This window comes from Chiloscyllium punctatum, chromosome 15, assembly GCF_047496795.1.
Source record: "Chiloscyllium punctatum isolate Juve2018m chromosome 15, sChiPun1.3, whole genome shotgun sequence".
NCBI lineage: Eukaryota > Metazoa > Chordata > Chondrichthyes > Orectolobiformes > Hemiscylliidae > Chiloscyllium > Chiloscyllium punctatum.
Genome location: NC_092753.1, coordinates 71,492,868 through 71,515,560, shown reverse-complemented (window position 1 = coordinate 71,515,560; position 22,693 = coordinate 71,492,868). Strand labels below are relative to the sequence as shown.

Below are 22,693 nucleotides of genomic sequence, written 5' to 3'. Positions count from 1 at the left end.
CCTGAACACAAGCACCAGCCGGTTTCTTAACAGTTTCCACCCTGCTGTTGTTAGAATACTGAATGGACTCACACACTCAACATTCACCTGTACCTGTGTTTTTGCTGCTGTTTACCTATTATTTACTATTTATGCTACTTAACGCTGTGGTCTGCCTGTATTGCTCACATGACAAAGCTTTTCACTGTACCTTATGACAATAAATTCAATTCAATTAATTATGGGTAAATTTAATTTTCATGTACATTGGAAAAGTCACATTGTCAGAGGTAGCCATTAGCAGAAGTCATGGTGTACTCAAGGTAGTTTTGGAAGAGCAATGCTATAGGTACAAGCAGGGATCAGGCAGTTTTGGATCTGGTGTTGTGTGATGAGGCATGTTTAATAAAGATCCCCTAGAAACCAGTGAACATACATGGGAGAGTTTGACATTCAGTTTACATGGGAAAATCTTTTGCTAAATGTAAATAATAGTAATTGCAAAGGAATAAGGGCATTGCTGACTGCAGTGGACTGGGAAAGGAATTTACCAGCTAGGACAGGTGAGAAACAATGGCACACATTTAAGAAATAGTTCATGGCTCACAACATAGATGTGAAGTGAGAATGAACAATGGTTAATTAGGAGAGTTAAGGATATAATCAAATTGAAAGAAAAAGCATCTGATGTGACCAAGATTCATGGCAAGCTCAGGGATTTGGAAAGTTTTAAAAACCAGCAAAAGATGTCCACACAAACACTAAAAGAGAAAATGAACTTTGAGGGAAACTGACATGTAACAGGAAGATGGATAGCAAGCATTTTTAAAAAATACACAAAATGGAAAATTCAGGCCAAAGTGAACATAGACCCCTTAGAGAATGAAGCTGGGCAAGTAATATTGGGGGATCAGGAAATGGCAGAGGAGTTGAATAAACACGTTGCAGCATGGTAAAAGACATCAATAGCATTCTAAAAATTCTAAAGAACCAAGGGGTGAAAAGAAATAAATACAATATCTATTAGGAGAGCAATATCACTGAGGAACTAATGGGGCTAAATACCGATTAGCCTCCTGGACCTGATGAGATGCTGCCTGGGATATATACAGGAAGCAATTGCAGCGATAACAGACAATAGACAATAGATGCAGGAGTAGGCCATTCAGCCCTTCGAGCCTGCACCGCCATTCAATATGATCATGACTGATCATTCCCAATCAGTATCCTGTTCCAGCCTTATCTCCATAACCCTTGACTCCACTATCTTTAAGAGCTCTATCCAATTCTTTCTTAAATGAATCCAGAGACTGGGCCTCCACTGCCCTCTGGGGCAGAGCATTCCACACAGCCACCACTCTCTGGGTGAAGTAGTTTCTCCTCATCTCTGTCCTAAATGGTCTACCCCGAATTTTTAAGTTGTGTCCTCTGGTTCGGCACTCCCCCATCAGCGGAAACATGTTTCCTCCTGCCAGAGTGTCCAAACCTTTCATAATCCTATACGTTTCAATCAGATCCCCTTTCAGTCTTCTAAACTCAAGGGTATACAAGCCCAGTCGCTTCAGTCTTTCCGTGTAAGGCAATCCTGCCATTCCAGGAATTGACCTCGTGAACCTACGCTGCACTCCCTCAATAGCCAGAATGTCTTTCCTCAAATTTGGAGACCAGAACTGCACACAGTACTCCAGGTGTGGTCTCACCAGGGCCCTGTACAGCTGCAGAAGCACCTCTTTGCTTCTATACTCAATTCCTCTTGTTATGAAGGCCAGCATGCTATTAGCCTTCTTCACGACCTGCTGTACCTGCATGCTTGCCTTCATTGACTGGTGGACAAGAACACCCAGATCTCTCTGAACAGCCCCTTTACCTAATTTGATACCATTGAGGTAGTAATCTGCCTTCCTGTTCTTGCCACCAAAGTGGATAACCAGACATTTATCCACATTAAACTGCATCTGCCATGCATCTGCCCACTCACCTGACTTGTCCAGGTCACCCTGTAATCTCCTAACATCCTCATCACATTTCACCCTACCACCCAGCTTTGTATCATCAGCAAATTTGCTAATGTTATTGCTGATACCATCTTCTATATCATTTACATATAATGTAAAAAGCTGCGGTCCCAGCACGGATCCCTGCGGTACCCCACTGGTCACTGCCTGCCATTCCGAAATGGAGCCGTTAATCACTACCCTGAATATCCAAGAGTCCTTAGGTTCTAGAAAAGTGCCGGAGGACTGGAAAACTGCCAATGTAAAACTCATTCCAAGAAGGGAAGGAGACAAAAAACAGGTAAGTATAGGCCAGTAAGCATAGCATGCCATTAGGAAAATGTTAGAATCTATTACAAAGGATGTAAGAGTAGAACATTTCAAAATACAATATAATCTAGTAAAGCAAATTTATTACAATTCTTTAAGGAGGTTACACACAGGACAGGTAAAGGGGAGGCAGTGGATCTAATATATCAGTATTTCCATAAGGTGTTTGAGAAAGTACCACATGTTAGGTCAGCCATGATCTCATTGAATGGTGGAGCAGACCCAATGGGTGAACAGCCTCCGTCTGCTCCTCCATCCTAAGCTCTTTTAGTACATTTAGCAATTGAGCCACGGGCATGGTTTTCCACTATTATTTATGACTGGCAGGCAAACTGCCCTTTTGTTGTCTGACTGGTGTAAAATGATGAGCCAATCACCAGAAAGCAGTGTTATTTTATTATAGATAGAACTTCACTTCAATCGACAGTTGTTTTAACTGTGACAGTACAGTACTCGCACTAAATAATTTTAAAAAGTACTATAAGTAAAAAGGAGCAAAATTAGTGGCTTCTACATTGTGTAGAACTGTCGACAATAAATCCAATAAAGCACTTTTGCTGACACATACAAAATGAACACAGGAAACTTGATGCAAATTTTGCACTGTAACAGGTAAACGAAGAAAGATCATTTATTCATTTCACTGATGTGATGACAGGGCTGCAACTGTGAAATCTATTTAGGAGCAGGGTCTGCAGTTCCAGCATAAAAACTGATTACCACAAAAATAAATTGAGGTGCATTTTAAGAAATGGTCTTGACAAAGGGTGATAGGTGACTTTGCATGGGATTCATGCCACCAATTCACACATAACAAGCTTTGGTGGTAAAAACATTGACCTTTAGCACTGAACCGCTTTTGTGCTCAGGTTTAGGACTATTTTGAGTTCGAAGTAAACTTCTAGTTTGCTTCAAATTTTATGTGGCAAACGCAGACTGATTAAAGTCAGCTTCAGCCTTTCTTTTTTTGGTTTGTTGTCACTCTTTAAATGACTGAATTAAAATCAGCACATAAAGCTGACTTCTAAGTAATGGTGAAGTTGAGAAGGGATGAGATATGCTGATGATGAAAAAACAAGGTTACGTTTTGAAGTGGGGGAATGAGAAGCACCAAAGCTATTTTTAAGAGATTGCTGCTAGCGGACTCTCCTTTTCCCATGATACAATTCAAAAAGTACATTTTTAAAACAAGAAATCGTTTTGTTGTGCTGGCAAACATGTTAATGAAAACAACTGTACCTTGCAGTGTAATATGGTGGAGGAAATACTAACTCAAACTATTATTTCACAGAAATAAATCATTTTGAGAGACATATTATTCCTTACAGTAAAATACATAAAACATATTAGAATAAAGAAGCTTCTCTTGAAATGACAGTAGTTCTAACCATCTGTGACAATTTAGGAACTCTTAATTCATCAGAAAAAGGTACCTTGCAAACAACATAGACTGCCCATATATCATTTTATTTTGCTATATCCTCAGTCCCAATGGGTAAAGTATCCTAGCAAGCTGAGCCACCCAGTGTTATTTCAGATTTGCTTCTTTCCATATTGTTTCTAAACTCTGTCCTTGAATGGGGCTATTCAAGACCAAGCTAGACCAAACAACTGTTTCAATTTTGGTTGTCACACGTGGTTTTGGATTGGACTGTCCGTGTTTTTCTCCGTGAGTGGGGGTGTCTGGAAATTTTTAAATTATGTCCAGTTTTCATTTTTAAGAAATTTCCATTTCCCCCCAACTTCTGTGCCTCACTGCAGAAGCAATACTGAAATGATAAAGGCTTCAACATATTTGTCATTCTCAAATATACTTCTGAATTGAAGCTTTGATTCCCACCAGCACTTGATTTTAAAATAGCATCAACTCTAACCTCAGGGCCATTCCAGTTATGCTCACATTAAACCAGGTTTTCTTTTACAACACTGTATTTTGCAAACTAAAATTAATTTGAAATTTTAAGACGTACATCCTTCAAATCTCGGGCTATGGATTCTGAGAATCATCATGCTTCAGCTACAGAGTCTGAATGCGCAAAGATTACAGCCACATTCTCCCCATAATTATATATTAAATATTAAAGAGAGAATAGTTGGTTTAGATTATGTGCACATGACTAAAATAAAGAGTTAAAGAGAAATGAATCAGGTCTCCTTACTGAGTGAGAGCAATTTTTGGGTGACCTCATTTAATCTACTTAATTTTAAGTGATTGAGAGAGTCAGGCTAAAAAAAAAGCCATTCACTCTGTTTGCCTTTTAATAACAAAACAATCCAATATAAAATCCAACTCCAAGGAGTTCAGTGCCCCTTCTCAAACTGCTATTCTGAGCAACTGTGCATTTGTTGATCATCACCCTCTAAGTTGGTCAAAAATGTTAAATTTTAGGATGAAATAATTAAGGAGCAAATAATGCACCTCGCTAATAGCAAGTGGGTGTCTCCTAAAGTTTATTATTACTTTGTACTCAGTGGTATAAAACTGGATAAAAACTGGAGACACACAACCAATCAGGTGGAGGGAGAAGCAGAGTTAACATTTCAGTCCAATGATCGTCACCAGAACTGCAGTTCCTAAGTTTGTTGTAAAAGTCTAACCCTCTGCATTTACAGACTCTCTTATGGGCAAAGAATATATTTAATAATATATTAAGTTTAATGAAATCTTAAAAAGGTCAAATTTAAATGAAACTCAGATATTGAGGACATTCAAAATAAACTTTGATTTTTTTTTTCCATTTCAAAATAAATGGCTTTAACCCAATAGCATCATGAAATGTGCAACAATCCTGCTTAACACAAGTTTAGGACTGTGGGATGAATTTCCCACTCTGAACTATTTGAACCACAGTAATGTGAGAACCAGTTTGGTTTCAACCAGGTAAATGCCACCATTGAGACTGGAGGGTGCCATTTGTTTCTCACCCATCAGTTACTTTCACCCGATAACCTATGTATAAACGTTTCAATCGCAAATCAGCAGATCATCAAAAAAAATTTCTTCCGCTCTATGCATATGATCTAAATTCTACCAAAATATACAAACAATAAATTGACTACAGTACATGCTGAGGTAAGACAACCAAAAATAAAATACATTCTTGTAGAGAATGACTCATACCAGGGGTTTTAATGACAAACACCATGCTGGGCTGAAAATAAGCAATCTTATTTAAGGTGTAATGTGATGCATGACAGCTTTGCTCAAAGAACAACAAAGGGACAGCAATATTAAATGGAGATCCATTACAGTCATTTTTATAATAAAATTGGAATTGCAAATGGCAAGAGTACAAAATAAACGTCTTTTTTCAGATTCCTTCCTCACTGAACGTAGACAAATGTTTTATATAAAATTCAATATGAATAAACATGCAGGTTGGTTCAATATCTTTTCGGATTTGGATGTATTTCTCATGAGATCGAATTACCATCAGAAGCTGGCATAGCGAATAGATTCACAGCATCATTTACTGTCAGTATAAAAGGGCATTCTTATTGGCAGGCAGGTGGAAGGAATAGGTGCTGAGATGCAGACAAAAATAAATAAAATGATTAATAGGAAAAGTTTTTTTTTCTCAACTCTGCTCTTGAGATTGAGTTTGACTTGATAGGAGTCAAACTTGGAAATGCTGACCCTCTGTATGTGCTTTTGTTCAGCAAAGTTCTGTGTCAGGTGCTGAATGGCTGAACATTTACCTAACTTTGATTCAGTGTAGAGATGGTGGATAATTCTGGTCAATATTGGTGGTCAGCCTGGCAGGATATCCTAGTCACTTAGCAACAATGCAGTGTTGGCTAAGGAGTCCCTGCGACTGTAAATGGGTTTTGTATTGGTTAGACAAGTTACCCTCAACTATTAGATTAGATTAGGTTACTTACAGTGTGGAAACAGGCCCTTCGGCCCAACAAGTCCACACCGACCTTCTGAAGCGCAACCCACCCAGACCCATTCCCCTACATTTACCTCTTAACCTAACACTACGGGCAAATTAGCACGGCCAATTCACCTAACCTGACATTTTTTGGACTGTGGGAGGAAACCGGAGCACACGGAGGAAACCCACGCAGACACAGGGAGAATGTGTAAACTCCACAGTCAGTCACCTGAGGCGGGAATTGAACCCGGGTCTCTGACACTGCGAGGCAGCAGTGCCAACCACTGTGCCACCGTGCCGCCTTATGCTGCAAGTTTTGTTTTTTGTCTTGTATAAAACTTAATAACTATGTAAGCTGGACCACTTTCCATTGATCAGAGCAAAAAGTTTCGAACAGAACCTACCTACGTTAGTGGCAGAATCGCCCCTCTCTCAAATTATGGTAATGACAGCCAAAATAGCATTAAAGCCAGGCTTCCAATGGCAGAGACATAACTGTGTATAAGGAATGCTTAAAGCTGTTCCCTTATTGTTCCCAGCTCATTCAGGAGGATGAAGGCATTGGAAAATAAGTCAGCGGATATCTAGACAGCTATAGTGCGCATCCTGCATTAAAGCCCTTTGAAGGAAAATTCTGCGTTAACTGAGCAAGTGTCTGAGGAAGCAGTTAGAGAACTATTATGGCTGCTCTGTGTTCCATTGGAAAGTTAAACCCCAACCTACAGATTAATGAAAACTATTATACCATCAAATGTGTGATATGAAGATTCATTTTAATTTGCTGCAGCATTTTTAGAGAAAACTGACAGTCGCTGACTATCTGGAAGATTATCATAAACTGCCGTTGAATAAACACAGTGTTGGAGCAAAATTACTGCAGGGGCTGGAATCTGTACTGAAAACAACATATACTGGAGATCACAGTGGGTCAGGCGAATATTTTGAGTCCAGGTGGCTCTGAAGAAGGGTGATTTCGATTCCAAGTGTTAGCTTGTTCTTTCTCCATGGATGTTGCGTGACCCACTATGATCGCTAACATCCTTTGTTTTCAGTAAATTGCTCTTGCCAGCTGTTTGCACTGTTACTCTATGGGTCAGGGCAGGAGGTTGACAGAATCCCTGAGGAATTTCAGGGCTTGCATCAAAAGCCACCTAAACAGGCTCTCAGCTCTGTTAAGAAAAACAGCAGTGTTAAACTCTGTTAACCACCCCCCCTCCCCCCACCCAGAGTGCTGGCTCCTGCCTCTCCAGCTGAACACCCGCCTGATTGTAAGCAAAGAGAGAGGTGCGTCTCTTCTGCAGATTGTAGAACAGGTCCTGGCAGGAAATGAGCTGAGCTAAAGCCAATGAACTGACCAGTATTAACATTTTGTCATAATGTGGAGCATTATCTAACCCTTTGGTACCAGGTGACATTAAACATTAAACCAGTATGAATCAACCTCTACATTCCAGGCACATGCAGTTGAATGGCAACATTCAAGAAGAATCCATCTTCAATCCATTCCAGGGTAACAGGCAATACTTTCTTAGCAGTCTTCATGGCCCCAGCTTGCCTATCCATTTGCTTTGGACAATTAGTTATTTCGCTGCAGCAATGCATTCTGTTCTCCCCACCAAAAATGTCCTCTGTACGTGGTCTCCTTTCAGAAGTTCACTTAGCATCTGATGTTGCTGATATCTGTGGTACACTAATTGGTACTTGGTATCCAAGTTCCTCTGCAGGCATTGGGACTACCACTCCTTTTGGTGTATCGTAGCCAGCCTGACCCGAAGAAGCACCCTCAGTTATGGGCGATAATGTGCTTAGACTGCCCACCACTGAAGGCCCTGTGCTCCCCACTGATTTAAAGGTGGAGGCTGCTGCTGATGCCAAGGTTCCTGTTGGATGACCAGAAATTTCCATTATGATCGGAGTGGCATACTCGGGGCTCGAAACTGGCAAGGGTTCTGCGTACGCATGATAAATCTCTGACACAGGAGCATCATAGTGACCGTCCCCATCCGGCTCACTGTAGCCTGCTTCTGGATCTTCTTCGGGCTTAAAAGTGGATCCCTGTCGTAAGGTTCCGGCTACTCCTGCCACAAGCGGCTGAGCATATTCTGTAAACACACAAAATCAGACCATTATCCCTCGGAATGATGGGTGGCATGACCTTCTCTGCACTTTTGTCCAAGTAACAATAGTTCACAATCTGCAGATACCATTCTCAGTCTCTGCTATGACATCTTTTCTTGTGATATTGCTACCAAATAATGTAGGAGAATGGGTCTGGGTGGGTAACGCTTCGGCGGGTTGGTGTGGACTTGTTGGGCCGAAGGGCCTGTTTCCACACTGTAAGTAATCTAATCTAATCTAATCTAATCAAATAAACCAACATTGACAAGAGACCCAGCACCCCTTAGTGTCATTTTGAAATAAACTGCTGCTCACAATTTTTAAAAAATATTCATTCACAGGATCTGGGTGGCCATGGCTAGGCCAGGATTTATTCCCCATCTCTAATTGCCCAGAGGGCAGTTAAATGTTGACCACATTGCTGTGGGTCTGGAGTCATGTGTAAACCAGACCACATTAGTGAACTAGATGGGTTTTTCCTGATAGTGAAATCAACAATGGTTTCATGGTCATCATTAGATTCCTACTTCCAAATATTTATTGAATTGAAATTCCACCACCAGGATTCAAACCCAGGTCCCCAGAACATTACTAAGGTTTAGTCTAGCAATAATACCAGTAGGCCATTACCTCCCTCAAGTTTGGTTACAGCTTAGCAGAACTGAGACTTCTATGTGTGAAGGTGGCGTTTGGTATACTTTCCTTTATTGGTCAGAGTATTGAGTACAGGAGTTGGGAGGTCATGTTGCGGCTGTACAGGACATTGGTTAGGCCACTGTTGGAATATTGCATGCAATTCTGGTCTCCTTCCTATCGGAAAGGTGTTGTGAAACTTGAAAGGGTTCAGAAAAGATTTACAAGGATGTTGCCAGGGTTGAGGATTTGTGCTATAGGGAGAGGCTGAACAGGCTGGGGCTGTTTTCCCTGGAGTGTCAGAGGTTGAGGGGTGACCTTATAGAGGTTTACAAAATTATGAGGGGCATGGATAGGGTAAATAGGCAAAGTGTTTTCCCTGGGGTCAGGGAGTTTAGAACTAGAGGGCATAGGTTTAGGGTGAGAGGGGAAAGATATAAAAGAGACCCAATAGGCAACTTTTTCACACAGAGAGTGGTACGTGTATGGAATGAGCTGCTAGAGGAAGTAGTGGAGGCTGGTACAATTGCAACATTTAAAAGGCATTTGGATGGGTATATGAATAGGAAGGGTTTTGAGGGAAATGGGCCAGGTGCTGGCAGGTGGGACTAGATTGGGTTGGGATATCTGGTCGGCATGGATGGGTTGGACTGAAGGGTCTGTTTCCGTGTTGTACATCTCTATGACTCTATGTTGGTTGGGATTCAAGGAGGATTTGCTCGCACTGTTGCAGTTCTCAGGGAAATGGGAACCTAAGAGGGAATTCTGATACAATAAAAGTTGATTATGGAAAGTAGAAACTCTCCTATTAAAGTTGGTAACAGCACAATCAAATCTGAGAATCATCCAGGATCAAATTAATAGAATTGTTAAAAAGCCAGAATTCAAAACTATCCGAATACTCACATCATTCACAAGATAGGTAAATTGGCAGCGTTAATTCAAGTAAAAGAGTAGGATTTAATTGTCATTATGGAGACATGGATGCAGGATGACCAAGAGTGTGATCTGAACATTTAAGGATATTGAATATTTCGGAGGGATAGGCAAAAAGGAAATAGAGTGTTCATATTTAAATATCTATGCTTGATTAATTAGGAGTGGTGGTCTTCCCTGTCCTTTAGTAAGTTGCCCCAGGCCCAGGTAAAGAATTATGTTCAGGCAGAGCCAACATGTTTTCAGTCGTGATGGCAGAGGAGCTAGACTTGAGAGACAATGGCTGTTGACAGAGGTTCTTTAGATAGAGTTCTTGTGCTTTCTTGAAGCACACTTAAGGAAGGTCATGGGAAACCACCTCATACTTTGTTTTCCCGACTGACCACTGAAACTGAAAAGACCAGGCCCCCCTGCCAAGCAACTGAACAGAGAGAACAAAGAGATGTGGAAAAACGAGAAGAGCTACCCCATGGCAGATCTCTGGTGGTGTTAGCCCTGCTTTGCCAGCTAGTGGTTGGGGGTAGTTCACTGCCACATTGCTGCACCACCCCTCCTTTTGTTGCCCAGATCGTAAGGTTCATTTGGTTTCTGGTGCTAGAGGAAAACCACTTGTTAATTCGTGACAAGAGGGTGCAGTTTATTGCATGATACTTCGTTGGTAAGTTAGACATTGTTACTACGGCTATTGGCATACCTGTGGATGCAGGAAATCCTCACTTTAAAATCTATGGTTGCACTCCTAAAAATTGCGACCTGAAGTGAAGCAACTTTAACTGAAGCACTGATTACCAAATCAATGTTAAAGCCAGAGTTAGGCTCATGCTGGCATATTTGCTTGGAAAGAAAATGTATAAATTGAAATACTGTACATACAGTACAGTAGAGAAATACTGTGTCATTCTAGCTGAAACAAATTGCAAACTAAAGTAATTTACAAAGTATAAAATAAACACTTTAGTTCAGTACATCAGGATCTTTATCATCAGAAAACAACTTTAAGACATCAAGTTGAAATGATGTTACATTCTTAAATGCTTACACAAATGAAGTACTCTTTTAGAATAATATACATTTTAAAATAAGCACAATGTAATTGTAATTACTACAAATGAATGTTAAAATACAAATTCATCGGATGAAGTTATAACTGACCAGACACCATCTAGTGGCAGCAGCTGGTCAGTGGAGGCAGAACTACTTGCACCAACCAAAATCTGTCACGAGGTGGAGCCCAGGAACCCACTCCAAGCTTTAAACTGTAGGCAGCAGAGAAAACCAACACCAGAGGTTTAAAAGGTAGCAACTTAGAAGTAGAAAACTTTAAAGAATGGGAGCTGGGCTGGGGGAACTGAAAAAAGGTGGAGGGACAGTGCAGGAATGGAAGCAACTGGGAAATTGGAGAGCAGGAGTGACCACCTTCAGGAAGGCAAATAAACTGAAGGTTATAGTCTCGAACTACTTAGCAAAATCAATTTACTGGGGTCTGGAAGGAGGACAAGTTTAAAACAACTACTTTTTGATAGTAAACACAATCTTAGCGAGTCAGTTAGCTCAGGTGGCTGGATGGTTGGTGAGAGATGCCAACAAGGTGGGTTCAATTCCTGCACTAAGGTTACCATGAAAGAATCTCCTTCTCAAACCCACCCCTCACTTGAGGTGTGGTGACCCTCATTAAACCAGCACCAGTTATCTCTCTCTCTCTCTCTAATGAAAGGGCAGCCCTTTGGTCTGGTAGGACTACGGTGACTTTACCCTCACTCTCAGTGAGAACTGACTTTGTTCTCTCCCCTGTGCCATAAGTCAACTTGCCAGCATGCAACCCAGCATTTTGGGCAAGATCAAAACCATTCACCCACAAACTCTATTCAAATCTGAAGGAGCTCTGTTGCCAATATTTAACAGATATTTGTTGGAACTTCAATTCTGTGACTGTGCACCTTGTAGATGGACTGCAGCAACTCACCAGAGCTCTTTTCACAGAACCTTCTAAACCCACAACCACTACCTCTCAGAAGGACAAAGGTAGATGAAGTATAGGAACACCATTTCTTGCAAGTTACTTTCCAAGTCACACACCCTCCTAACTTGGAAATGTATCATCATTCCTTCACTGTCACTGGGTCAAAATCCCAGAACTCCCTTTCCAACAGCATCGCATGTGTTCTTATGCGACATGGACTACAGTAATTCAAGATGGCAGCTCACAAACCACTTTCTCCAGGGCAATTGGGACAGGCAACAAATGCTTGCAAGACCAGCAATGCCAGTATCCCAAGAATGAATAACAAGCACTCCGTGAGATGGAAGAATTATTGAAGGAGTTATTTAAGCAAAGGAAAACACATAAAAAAAAATCAGTAATGAGAACAAGCAAAAGGCATCAATTTTAAACAATCATAACGGTCACGTGAAGGGTCAGCACATTAAGCCATCTAAAGACTTCATATTTAGCTGGTTTTACAGCATTTGATGTGGAAAAGAACTTGTTTGAAACCTTCCCAACCATTCATCTTTGTAACAATTTATTCTGTAGCTGTGACCATAAAAAGATATCACAGTCGGTTCTGCTAAACACAGTAATTCAGTTCCCATGCAATCCCATGATATAAGAAAATCGCAGCACCATTCAAATTAATGGGGCCAAAGCCATGTTAAAACCAATACACCCTTTAAAAATTCACACTTTAGAAACTGTGTCCCCAGTTCATCAATCGTGTTATAATGAATTCCTGTTAACTAAACGTATGTTAGAGCCACTGTACTAATTCGGTGTTGCATTGAGTGTTTTCATGTCACTGCCGCTGTTAAGAATCGAATAATCTCTACGTTAACCACTGATGCATACCTGCAGGTTCTGTCTGGATCATTGTGCTGGCATTCCGGGCTCTCAGCCGGCTCATCTCACCGCTGCTGTAGCGCATAGAGGTGTCATCAGGCTCAGCATTTTTCGCAGGTAGAAACTGCTTCATTCCCTTCCACCAGCCTGTGCCACAATTCCCAGTTAGTTAAATCGTCACATACAGTACCGCTGGGCAGAAGAGCTAAAGAGGAGATCTACATTCTTGGAATGTTATCAGCAATGCTGATACTTGGATAGTTCATAGAATCCCTTCAGTGTGGAAGCAGGATATTCAGTCCATCAAGTTCACACCTACCCCCTGAAGAGCACTGCACCCAGACCCACCCCATTACCCTATCCCTGTAGTTTCCATGGCTAATCCACTTAAACTGCACATCCCTAGACACTATGGCCAATTTAGTATGTCCAATCCACCTACCCTACACATCTCTGGATTAGTTAACCAACAGCATTCCAACACGAGAGCAGATAGTCATATTGGTGCAAATTGTTTTACCTTATATCAGTGCAGAGTGAATAGCTCTGTGCCAAACCCACCAACTATTGAAAATTTCTTTCTCCCAACAAGAAATACTGATGCAATGCTATTTCATACTTTCATGCCAGCACTTCCTGAATCTATTTGGTCATCTAGTAACTCTTTCTGAGTTACCTATTACAATTTCATTACAATTCTGACCTATTGTTCCTGAGCAGGCTCTTTGGAAGAGCCGAGCAATTAGTTTCACTCCTCTCTTTCTCTTTTAGCACTGCACCTGCCTCCCCATCATGCATTTATCCACTCTCCATTTAGGAACTGCAATTAAATCTGCTCAGACTACCATTTCAACCAGTGTCACAGTACACATTTGTTCAATCAATTTCAGGAAAAAGAAAAATTGAAATAGAAAATACTAAGGAGAAGAAAAGCTACTACGATGGCACAGTGGTTAGCACTGCTGCCTCACAGCGCCAGAGACCCGGGTTCAACTCCCGCCTCAGGCAACTGTCTGTGTGGAGTTTACACATTCTCCCCGTGTCTGCGTGGGTTTCCTCTGGGTGCTCCGGTTTCCTCCAAAAATGTGCAGGTTAGGTGAATTGGCCGTGCTAAATTGCCCGTAGTGTTAGGTGAAGGGGTAAATGTAGGGGAATGGGTCTGGGTGGGTTGCTCGTTGGAGGGTCGGTGTGGACTTGTTGGGCTGAAGGGCCTGTTTCCACACTGTAAGTAATCTAATCTAAAAGCCCATCTTCCATTTGAAACGGTAAATGGGGTCTGGATCACTCCAGGATTTTCCAACTGTGATTCATTTGCTGGCAACAGACATGCTTCCCTATGGCACTGTATTTGTGCATATGGAGAATCATCAACACAGATCTCTGAAATAGTTACTCAATCGTAAAGCTCTCATTAAACCACAAAATCATGTTAGCTGGCTTGGTGCCCTCTGGGTCCTGGTCACTACTTCCTGATAAACATCTGAGCTTGCTCTGTGGTGCTTGCATTTTGCTCCATGATTTAATAAAGGTGATGCTGGAAATCATACGGATAAACTTTATAGAAGCTAGAGACATGAGATTTCCTTTAAATTTTTAGGAATAGCTCAGAGATCTTGCCTTCCATCCAAACAGAACTTCCCTTTTATTCTTCCACCTTGCCCTTTCCTGCCGTATTTGCTTACAACTTGCTGCATCTATAATTTTTCCTGATTTGATGAAAGTCCTTGACCAGAAACGTTAACTCTCTTTCTCACGCCATGGATCCTGTCAGACTTGTTGAGTATTCCCTGTGCTTATTTCAGATTTCCAGCACCTGCAGTATCTTGCTTTACAAAACACTGCATTCAATCACAGGTTTGCTGCCATTTTGTGACCATCACAGCTTGATAGCACTGCCAAACGGACCATTTTACATTCAGAGATCAGTTCCCAGACTTGTACACTTAACTTAGGTGAGTGCAGTTTTATTAGTCTTTTGGTCGAGATGCTAAACTACACTCCCAAGTGTCTAATTGGAGGTAGCAGATCGAAAGGGTCCAAAGTGTTACTCACCTACTCGATCCCAGTAGGGCAGGCTGTATGGCCCTGTTACAGGCTTCTTTCTGCAATGGAAATGGCTTCAGTTAGTAGTTGAATGGATGGGATGTAATACTTAATAGATAATGCATGGCACCCAAATGGTAACTTCTTGCATATTACCCCATAGACAATGTGTAACTGGAATAAAGGCTTTTAGTATCAAGAATTTATATATTCAGAAAGAACTGTGACTGCCCAAACCCCCATAATGCATAAGTTAATAAATGATAATGAATGAAAAAACTCTTCCAAGTTTTGCTTACACATTTCTGCAGTTCATTAAGTCAGTGTTAACCATTTGATATACAAAAGCCTGATTTAATAGATAAATTACACTTTATCATTAAATTATTGGGAATAATATTTCAAAAATTTAAACAAGGACATTTCTTTTTCCAGAAAGAATATAATGTTTATGCAATTCCCGACTCCTTGGCTGACCATTTGCTCACCTGTTTCTCCAATGCCAGCCACATACAAGGACCACTATAAGGCTAGTAAGCACCATGACTAACACAGGCACCAGGACGGCTGCCAACGCCACATCTGAAACCCATTGAAAACAGCTGCAGTTCAGCTAAAGCCAAGTACAGACTAACGTTTTGAAAAAAAAAGATCCATTAGGCCAGTAATCTCATATTTCTGTGTTTAAATCTGAAATGTGAAACTGAAATTTGTTTGCAAACATTTCGAACGTCTCTAGTGAACAGTAACATTTATCCTCTCAAAAGTTCACAGCGCACTTACAGTGCAATAATATTGGTTGTATTTGTATTAAAGGTATTATACAAGAGGTATTTGCTAACATTTTATATTGAATTTTTTTTTCATCTTTATAAATTAGAATGGTAATAATAATTCCAACGTGCAAGTCCTCCAGAAAATTATTCCAGTTTATTTCAATCATCTTTAACTTCTCTTTCAAGCTGAAGGTGAATTATTCATCAAAAGTGAGCTGGATACACATATAGGTAACTGAAGAACTGATTCTGTTATGAAGCATGTTTTAAATTATATGACATGCTGACAGAATGCAGATGGGAGAAACTGTAAAGAGGATTTAAAGAGAGTTTAAGTTGCTCAAATGTTAGCTTGCTGATTACCAGAGGCACAGAATGCCTTGGGAAAAGTTTGCTGTTATATCAATAGACAAATCATAGGCTGAAGCAAACTTAAGCTAACGCAATGCAATGGCTAACTCTATTTTTGAACTTCTGTAATTCTATTGCCAACTTGGGATCTATAACAGAAAAAGGTAACTTTCTTAATTGATTGAATTCCCTGGGTCATCATTCTGCTATGAGCTTTGTAACGAAAGGTATTTAAACACTTAATCTGTCAATGCGATGGTTTAATGGTAACTAACTGAATTCCACTCTGAACTGCTGGGTAATCAGGTCAGAGGATTCATAACAGGACTACCGAGCATTTATAAATTAAGTCCCACTGGTAGGTCAAGAATAATGCATCATAAGGTCCTAAGATAACAAAGAATTTAGATAAGGAAGGAATCAAATTCAATCCTTGTATGACATTAGAGTAAATTGATCTCAGCTGGGAATGCTGACACAAATAGCACAGAAATGTTTACAGTTCCAACATCTGTGACGATCCACAAGGCAAACTGACCATCATTGTTAGTACTCATATATAAAAGACCAACCACAAAGAAAGGCTGGAGCACCATTCTGTTGGAATCATACCCAGCTACAGACCGCCACCTTCAGGACAGAAGGTTTAAAGGACGAAAAGAAAGATTAAGTTTTATTTTGCAAAAAAAAAAGTAAATTCAATTACCTTTATAGTTCAATCAATGTCTTATGACGGCTGAACAAATTAAATCACATGTACTTCCCGAATTTTCAAAAACTGAATTTTGTAATTTCCTTTTGTTTCAGCAAATCACAAAACTTACAGCTTTATTTATCACACGCAAAGGAAATATTACACTCTATAATCAGTAGCACTGATGCAATTTTAAAAATCGAGTGCTGATTTTAATTGGATGAGATTTGACTTTTGTTTCAAAAAATTTAATGTTATAGATCCCAATCCGCAATTTTACCATTTTTCTGTTAAATTGAAAATCTTTCTCCAACTGTATTGTATTATATAGCTCTCCTATGCTGTGTCTGGCAATAGATTACAAAGCCCCTTTCACTAATTCTATGATTTGACTTAATTAAAGCAAGCTTTGCATATTGTCTTAGTGATGCTCACACCATTCATTTTTCACTGAGAAGTTGTGTCAGTGTTTAAGAATTGATAACAATCGTCACTTTTTGGCAAGATAATAACATAGTTATTGCAGGTATCTCACTGTATAGTTAAAATGATTTTGATTTTTAAAGAAGTCCTTAATATTCTCGTAATATTTCCAACTGGATGTATTAAGACCCCCATTCCTGTAATACAGCTGACTAATATTGGTGGGTGAATAACTACCAATGCTCCAGTAAGTAAAGGACCTCACAGATGGTTTTGGCATACCTTTGGTTACCTTAGGAGTCACTGAATTGTTCTTGAGTACTGGTGTAAATGTAGTTTCGGTAAACTTTGGAGGATTTCCTGTGCTGCGCAGTGGAGGCAGAGACTGAGATGGAGCTCGAGCTACAAAAACAAGCATAAGAAACAGGATGTAATTTTGGTCAATACCTCAGGAAATATTTTACATGCAGTCAGACCACATCTGGAGTATTGTGCGCAGTTTTGGGCCCCATATTTCAGGATAGATGTACTGGCCCTGGAGCGTGTTCAGAGGAAGTTCATGAGAATGGTCCCATGAATGAAAAACATAATATATGATGAACGTTTGAGGACTCTGGATCTATACTTGATGGAGTTTAGGAGGATGAGGAGGGATGTAATTGAAATTTATTCTGGACAGAGTAGATGTTGGGAAAATATTTTCATTGGTAGGAGATACTAGGACCCGAGGGTACAGCCTTAGAGTAAAGGGAAGACCTTTTAGAATGGAGATAAGGAGAAATCTCTTCAGCCAGAGAGTGGGGAATCTATGGAACTCATTGCCACAGAAGGCTGTGGAGGCCAGGTCATTGAGTATATTTAAGACTGAGATAGATAAGTTCTTGAGTATCAAGGGGATCAAGAATTACAGGGAAAAAGCAGGAGAATGGGTTTGAGGAACTTATCAGCCACGATTGAATGGCAGAGCAGACTCAATGGGCTGAATAACCTAATTTCTGCTCCTATGTCTTACTGTCTTATATTGCGATGGCTTGTTTCGGAGGACCAGTCTTCTCTTCTATGAGCTGGAATCAGTAATGTGACAATATAATTTTGTACCTTCTCTAAATCACCCCAGGAATAACTCCTAAAGAAGGGAAACAATAAGCATAAGTCTCACGTCTGTCGTCTGCAAGGTGTTAGAAAGGATTCTGAGGGATAGGATTTATGACCATCTGGAAGAGCATGGCTTGATTAAATGCAGTCAACACGGCTTTGTGAGGGGCAGGTCATGCCTCACAAACCCTATCGAGTTCTTTGAGGATGTGACTAGAAACGTTGATGAGGGTCGAGCTGTAGATGTGGTGTATATGGACTTCAGCAAGGCATTTGATAAGGTTCCCCATGGTAGGCTCATTCAGAAGGTCAGGAGGAATGGGATTCAGGGGAACATAGCTGTCTGGATACAGAATTGGCTGGCCAACAGAAGACAGCGAGTGGTAGTAGAAGGAAAATATTCTGCCTGGAAGTCTGTGATGAGTGGTGTTCCACAGGGCTCTGTCCTTGGGCCTCTATTGTTTGTAATTTTTATTAATGACTTGGATGAGGGGATTGAAAGACGGGTCAGCAGGTTTGCAGATGACACAAAGGTTGGAGGTGTCGTTGACAGTATAGAGGGCTGCTGTAGACTGCAGCGGGACATTGACAGGATGCAGAGATAGGCTGAGAGGTGGCAGATGGAGTTCAACCTGGATAAATGCGAGGTGATGCATTTTGGAAGGTCGAATTTGAAAGCTGAGTACAGGATTAAGGATAGGATTCTTGGCAGTGTGAAGGAATAGAGGGATCTTGGGGTGTAGGTACATAGATCCCTTAAAATGGCCACCCAAATAGACAGGATTGTTAAGAAAGCATATGGTGTTTTGGCTTTCATTAACAGGGGGATTGAGTTTAAGAGTCGTGAGATCTTGTTGCAGCTCTATAAAACTTTGGTTAGACCGCACTTGGAATACTGCGTCCAGTTCTGGTCACCCTATTATAAGAAAGATGTGGATGCTTTGGAGAGGGTTCAGAGGAGGTTTACCAGGATGCTGCCTGGACTGGAAGGCTTATCTTATGAGGAGAGGTTGGCTGAGCTCGGACTTTTTTCATTGGAGAAAAGGAGGAGGAAAGGGGACCTAATTGAGGTATACAAGATAATGAGAGGCATAGATAGAGTCGATAGCCAGAGACTATTTCCCAGGGCAGAAATGACTGACATGAGGGGTCATAGTTTTAAGCTGGTTGGAGGAAAGTATAGAGAGGGGATGTCAGAGGCAGGTTCTTTACACAGAGAGTTGTGAGAGCATGGAATGCATTGCCAGCAGCAGTTGTGGAGGCAGGGTCATTGGGGACATTTAAGAGACTACTGGACATGCACATGGTCACAGAAATTTGAGGGTGCATACATGAGGATCAGTGGTTGGCACAACATCGTGAGCTGAATGGCCTGCTCTGTGCTGTACTGTTCTACGTTCTATGTTCTATAACACAGACTCAATTTAACACAACAACAATGAGAATGCTTCCTGCACTGTCATCTGCATGCAACAATTGTCTGGATGTAGCTGGGTTGAAGGGCTTAAGTGCAGAAGAATTGTACACACTGGCAGTACCTGTATCACCCTTATCAAGGCATTGGATTGTACTTTTAAGAGACAACAGTCAAATCTCAAGTCTTAGTTAATAAAGAGAAGTGCAGCTTGGTAGAGTTTAGATGTATCAGTGAGTGTCACATGAATGAAACTGTTTTAAAAAAAAAGGAGTATTGAGAAAGCATTTACTGATCACACATTCAAGAGTTCTTCAATCTAAACAACTAGTAGAGCCCTGGAAATGTGTCAAACATATTACAGTTTTCACTGTGTAGAGTATTCATCTTGCAATAAATGCAGAAGACTTGATTCAGACATGAAAATTGTTAATAAGGCTGAAGTAAGCTGGAAGAGAGCACGACTGACGGTGCCTGGGGCAAGCGATGATATGTGCCTTCGTGGGATCTATCTTGCTGACCCACCAAAGCCGAGAGAGATAAGTGGAGCTCCTTCACAGTTCAACACTGATGTTTTCACCTGTGCCACAGGAGGAAAACCTGGGAGGTTCCAGTGCGATGTGTGGACAACATTGATATGTGTGGTATTTATCGATTTTTCTTCAGGTATCTTGGCCTCAACCTCTGACTAGACCGCTCAGGTAGTCCCCATTATGGTATTACCAAAAAAAGTATTTGCTGCGTAAATGCATGGTCCCAAATTCAGTAGCTTCTACCAACGAAACCTCTTACATTGCTAGCTATATTTCGATAGGGTGAAGATTTTACAGTCAATAGGCTGGTGCTGAATCCACAGAATAAGGCTGGACCCACTGGATCCAGCTTCCACATACTCCTGACAATGGCAGCATTAGGGAAGCTGATGGTTACAGCTCTCAGGTCACACGTGGTATTATATACTGCATTGCAAAGCACTATTGGGATACGGACCTAGGGCAGTCAGAAGGGATTAGTTTAATTTGCATCATGTTCGACACAACATGCTGGCCTACCCAGCAGCGCCCACATCCGTTGAACAATTTTTAAAAAATCCTTCTGGTATTTTAACATTGATGGCATGATAAATTTTATTATCCATCCCTAATTCAGGAAGTGGTGGCTTTCAGCCACTTTGAATCACTGCATTTATGTATATGCACTTTGGCACCTAATAATTTAAGAGGTCTTACCCAATGAAGGTTGGTATAGCTGGCAACCTAATAACTCTACTTTCAGTGCTGCCTTCTGGTGCCACTCTACTGGATTAATCTGGATGTAACGGGCAACAATGGGTGGGATAAAGTTGTTCCGAACTTCTTGGTAGTTGTTTGAGTTTCCTCGGAATATCTGTAGAAATAAATAAAAAGTAAACCATGGTTTTTGTCCCCGCCATGAAATCCATCTTTATGAAAATATTGTCGTTCCACTGTACCTTTCTTCTAAGTTTTTTTTATTGTGACAATACTCTTTCCTGGTTGAGAGGATCAGAAGATGGGGAGAGGTTTTCAGAAGGTGGGGGAGGGGTCGTTGGCACTCACATTTAATCATCCTCCATTGTACATTTTAGCCAATTATAGGACAAAAGCGAGCCTGGGTGAAGCATCTGTTGAGACATTATTTTATTCACTCCTAGTCAGGAAACTGGTTGTCACTCAAAACCCTAAATGCCAGAAATGTGTATATCAGGCATGCCGATGTTGCCCTGAGATGTGAAAATCATTTCAGAGTTAAACAGAACATCACTTTCTCGTACAGACTCGGAATCTTTACAGACACAGAGTGAAATATGCAGTGGAATTCGTCGCTCTCACCAGGAGATGCGTTCACTATCTGGGGAATGACTGCCGAACCATTCTGCAATTTCAGCACCATTCAATGCTACTCTGAGTCCCTGAACACCAGAAATTCCGACTCAGAGGAATTTCCAGCTTTCAAGCCGGGTAATCAGCAGCTCTCCTGTATCCAGAACCAGGGGTCACAGTCTCAGGATCGGGGGTAGGCCATTTAGAACAGGGGTAAGGAGAAATTTCTTCACCCAGAGAGGGCTGAACCTGTGGCATTCTCTGCCACAGAAAGTGATCGAGGTCAAAACATGAATACAAATACTGAGATCACACACCCAACGATTATCAAAAATTGCATGTTTTCCATTTACTATTCAAAAATGCAACTGCCATCCAAATTCTAAATTAGCTATGTGGCCAGTTGGTAATAATATATTGGAAAAGACTGGTTTGTCAGAAAGATTGCCTTGGAAGTTCCCTTCCATTCATGTCAACAAATGGAAAATGCAGTGAAGGTACTCACAATTTGTTGGTAAGTCACCTACTAATTTTAAAACCTCATTGGTGACTTAGATTTTAGAAGGGTCCACCCATTGTTTTCTTATGTGCAATGATACATGTTGACATAAACAATACCATTGGAAAGTACCAAGAATCAAACACTCTAAATTACTACTGTTCCCACACAACCAGGAATATATCACTTGCACTTTAAAGTCCTGAAAGAGCAAAACATATTACAATGTGTCAAATTTAAACAGCACTTGTATTATTGAAACACCCCAATGTTTATTAGCCCACAAATAAAAGACATAAACAACTATTTCAGAAATATTAAGCATTAGGACTGAATATGGTGGAGAGCTGTTGCAGAGATTTTTAAAAATCAAAAAACTTTGCTTTACCAACAGCAACTCACTTTAGTGTACTAACCATGTCCAGGTCACTGTTGGCTTCTTTATATACCTTCCAATCCTGCCCCTCGTGACGGGACAGGATTCTGTAAGCAGAGACATAAAAAGAATATTCACCCAGGGTGGAACCTGTAGTAATTATACCTGAGGACAGAAACAACATACTTAAACATAAAAGTCTAAAAGTAGGAGTCAGTTAAAGTTACTGAGACTCAGTTGGCCCTGATGCAAAAAAACTTTAGAAAATGTTTTGACTTGCAGCAAACCAGTTCATAGCAATGTCATTCCTTTACCCTCACTGTCTTGATACCATTATCTAATACTGGGAACTGGGTAGAGAATGATCAACACCACATTTCAGTAAAGCCTTTTGAATTAGAAGAAAACAGGATCAGCAGAGTTTGATCTTAAACATTATTGATAAAACAAACAACAGATAATAAGAATCAACCCTTT

At 40.7% G+C, this 22,693-nt stretch overlaps 1 protein-coding gene across 1 annotated transcript in view; it reads right to left on the bottom strand.

Annotated features, from left to right (window-relative positions):
- Nucleotides 1-2,679: 2,679 nt before the first annotated feature.
- Nucleotides 2,680-22,693, bottom strand: part of dcbld2 (discoidin, CUB and LCCL domain containing 2) — a 124,607-nt gene continuing 104,593 nt past the window's right edge. Inside the window, exons 9-15 of the mRNA XM_072585428.1 lie at nucleotides 22,257-22,381; nucleotides 20,730-20,886; nucleotides 17,274-17,393; nucleotides 15,236-15,329; nucleotides 14,757-14,806; nucleotides 12,714-12,851; nucleotides 2,680-8,283 (exon numbers count right to left, since the gene is read on the bottom strand). Of these exons, the coding sequence (XP_072441529.1) occupies nucleotides 7,835-8,283; nucleotides 12,714-12,851; nucleotides 14,757-14,806; nucleotides 15,236-15,329; nucleotides 17,274-17,393; nucleotides 20,730-20,886; nucleotides 22,257-22,381 (1,133 nt within the window). The 3' untranslated portion in view covers nucleotides 2,680-7,834. The remainder of the gene's footprint in view (nucleotides 8,284-12,713; nucleotides 12,852-14,756; nucleotides 14,807-15,235; nucleotides 15,330-17,273; nucleotides 17,394-20,729; nucleotides 20,887-22,256; nucleotides 22,382-22,693) is intronic.